Source organism: Sinocyclocheilus rhinocerous, unplaced genomic scaffold (genome assembly GCF_001515625.1).
Source record: "Sinocyclocheilus rhinocerous isolate Xijiao unplaced genomic scaffold, SAMN03320098_v1.1 scaffold1654, whole genome shotgun sequence".
Taxonomy (NCBI): Eukaryota; Metazoa; Chordata; class Actinopteri; order Cypriniformes; family Cyprinidae; genus Sinocyclocheilus; species Sinocyclocheilus rhinocerous.
This window is the reverse complement of record NW_015639533.1, coordinates 89,501-91,976: the sequence shown is the minus strand read 5'-3', so window position 1 is coordinate 91,976 and position 2,476 is coordinate 89,501. Positions and strand designations below refer to the sequence as shown.

The 2,476-nt window shown below is 42.9% G+C and overlaps 1 protein-coding gene across 1 annotated transcript; it reads left to right on the top strand.

Moving 5' to 3' along the window:
* On the top strand, positions 1 to 1,295 carry LOC107751432 (protein atonal homolog 1-like). Its single transcript, XM_016567162.1, has one exon. The coding sequence runs from the start codon at positions 65 to 67 to the stop codon at positions 956 to 958; it is 894 nt and encodes a 297-aa protein (XP_016422648.1). The 5' UTR covers positions 1 to 64; the 3' UTR covers positions 959 to 1,295.
* Positions 1,296 to 2,476: the final 1,181 nt, after the last annotated feature.

The window sequence follows — 2,476 nt, the reverse complement described above, 5'->3', positions numbered from 1 at the left end:
GGCAAAAATCCATTTCCCTTATCCAAAGCCACCCACTTTCCTCCAAAAAGCACAAAAAAACAACATGGATGGAATGAACGTGGACGGCGTAAGCATGGATACAAGGGAGGTGGTTGAACTCGACGTCCAGCATCCGAGCCTGGGGCGGGGGAAGCAGCGCGAGTACCCACCAGCTTTGGCACTCATGGCCAGCAGTGACCCACGCGCCTGGCTGGCTCCCGTGCAGGCTGGCACCTGCGCGGCACACGCCGAATACCTGCTGCACTCGCCCGGCTCGAGCGCGGAAGGCGTGTCCTCTGCCTCCAACTTCAGGAAGAGTAGCAAGAGTCCTGTCAAAGTACGCGAGCTCTGCCGGCTTAAAGGAGCTGTGGCTGCAGATGAGGGAAGACAGCGAGCCCCGTCCAGCAAAGCGACCAACGTCGTGCAGAAACAGAGGCGCATGGCTGCCAATGCCCGGGAGAGGCGAAGGATGCACGGATTGAACCATGCGTTCGACAAGCTGCGCAGCGTCATCCCAGCCTTCGAAGACGACAAGAAGCTCTCCAAATACGATACCCTACAGATGGCCCAGATCTACATCAACGCCCTGTCCGACTTGCTTCAGGGCCCCGGTGCTAAAGCCGACCCGCCAAACTGCGACCTGCTGCCTGCCAACGTGTTCGAGGAGGACCGCTCTCCCAGAGGATCGCCGAGCGTCTGCCGGAGAGGCGCGGGCGCGGGTTACCCGTACCAGTACGAGGACGCAACTTTCGCCTCTTTCATGGAGCAAGAGCTCCAGTCGCCCTCTGGAACGAGCAAGTCCGGTTCAGAGGCCAGCAAGGACTCGCCTCGGTCGAACCGGAGCGACGGAGAGTTTTCCCCTCACTCGCACTTCAGTGACTCGGACGAAACGCACTTGGAGATGCAGAGCGAGGACGAGCTGTCGGAACTGAAACTGCCCAAGCACCGCTCTTTTTAGAAAACACACCAACCGGACTGTCCATCAATCGTGTCAATCGCATATTTGGGCTTTGTAATAGGTGGCTTTATTTATCCATTTGTTGTATGATCTTTTGACAATGATGTTGCTGTTGTGTCTGACGCCAATAGATTTAGTTGCCTTCTCGTGACATTGATCAGACCCCTACGCCATGTGAACTGCCGCGTGCAGCAGTGCCATGGGCTCAAATGTCATGCATAAAACTGTCTTCCGTGAACTGTTTTGACACGTGATTGTCCTGGGCCTATTTTCATAGATACGATTGATTTTGAACCCTGTAAGAATTTGCAACTTCTAAAGTTTACGTGCACTTTAAAAACGGGCCATAGGCTTGAGAAACACTCTTTTGTCATGGAACAAGAAATTTTTTGTTTATGTAGAAGTAATGCCAATTTGATGAATATATTTAATATAGCCATTAGATTTTGTACATCCGTTCGTTTTTAATATTTGTTTTCAATGCAAAGAAGTTTTGTTCTGCTTCTTTAGCTGAAGTAAGCTATTTATTTCCGTTTGCCTTGTCAATTGTTTTTTTTTTTTTCGTTATTGAAAATGAGCAGTTTTGCTACTGGTATGTTTTGTTTTATTGTAGAAATAAAAAAGAAAAATTAACATGATTATGTCTCATGTCTCTGTGTGATTGTCGTCATCAGTTTTTCATTACGATTTTATCTAAAACCTTTTCTAGAATCTAGATCTTTTTTTTTTTTTTGAATAAAGTAAATCCTAATATGTCGGCACCAGCTTTATCTAATGTCATTTAATTTTAATTAGGTTTAGCCCTTAACGAGAACGTATAGGTGTGAAACATTGTATGGTTGTAACTGATGTGACATGACCGAAAAATTAATAATTACATTTTTTTATCGTACTGTAGCCTATAACATTTTGCATCAAAACGTAGGGTGACCTTGTCTGTGATACATATAAAATAAACCTATATTTTTAAGTGTGAACTTTAGTCAAGTAGCCTAGTGTTTTTTTGCAGCACCGTTTAAAAAAATCTTCCAAAGGGTGTTTTCGTAGCGATGCCATAGAACGAAGAACCTTTTTTGGTTCCACAAAGAACCTTTCAATGAACAGTTCCTAGAAAACCCCCTTTTTTTCTTAATGTGAAGAATATTTGTATAATCTAAAAATACATTTGTTCCACTATAAACCTTTTGTGGAATGAAAAGGCTCCATTTATTTTAAAGGATATTAATGGAACCATCAATGTCAATAAAGAACCTTTTTGACCATCTTCTTTTAAGAAACACTTTAAGTTGGTTATTTGGACAAAAAGTTCTTAATTTAACATTATAGGCACCTCGGATCCGTGTATGGTTTCTGGTTATTTTATATAGCCTACAACATGTTTGAATTTTTTCTATAATTAGAGATCAAAGTTCTTTTTGGAACTTAAAAAAAGATTCTGTGGCAGCAGACTGCAACACAATGTTGGCTATAATAAAAACATTTCATTTGATTTAATATTTAATTGTATTTTATTTTATT

Excerpts from the sequence above, each read along its gene's own strand:
- LOC107751432 (XM_016567162.1), top strand. The coding sequence starts at position 65 with ATGGATGGAATGAACGTGGACGGCGTAAGCATGGATACAAGGGAGGTG.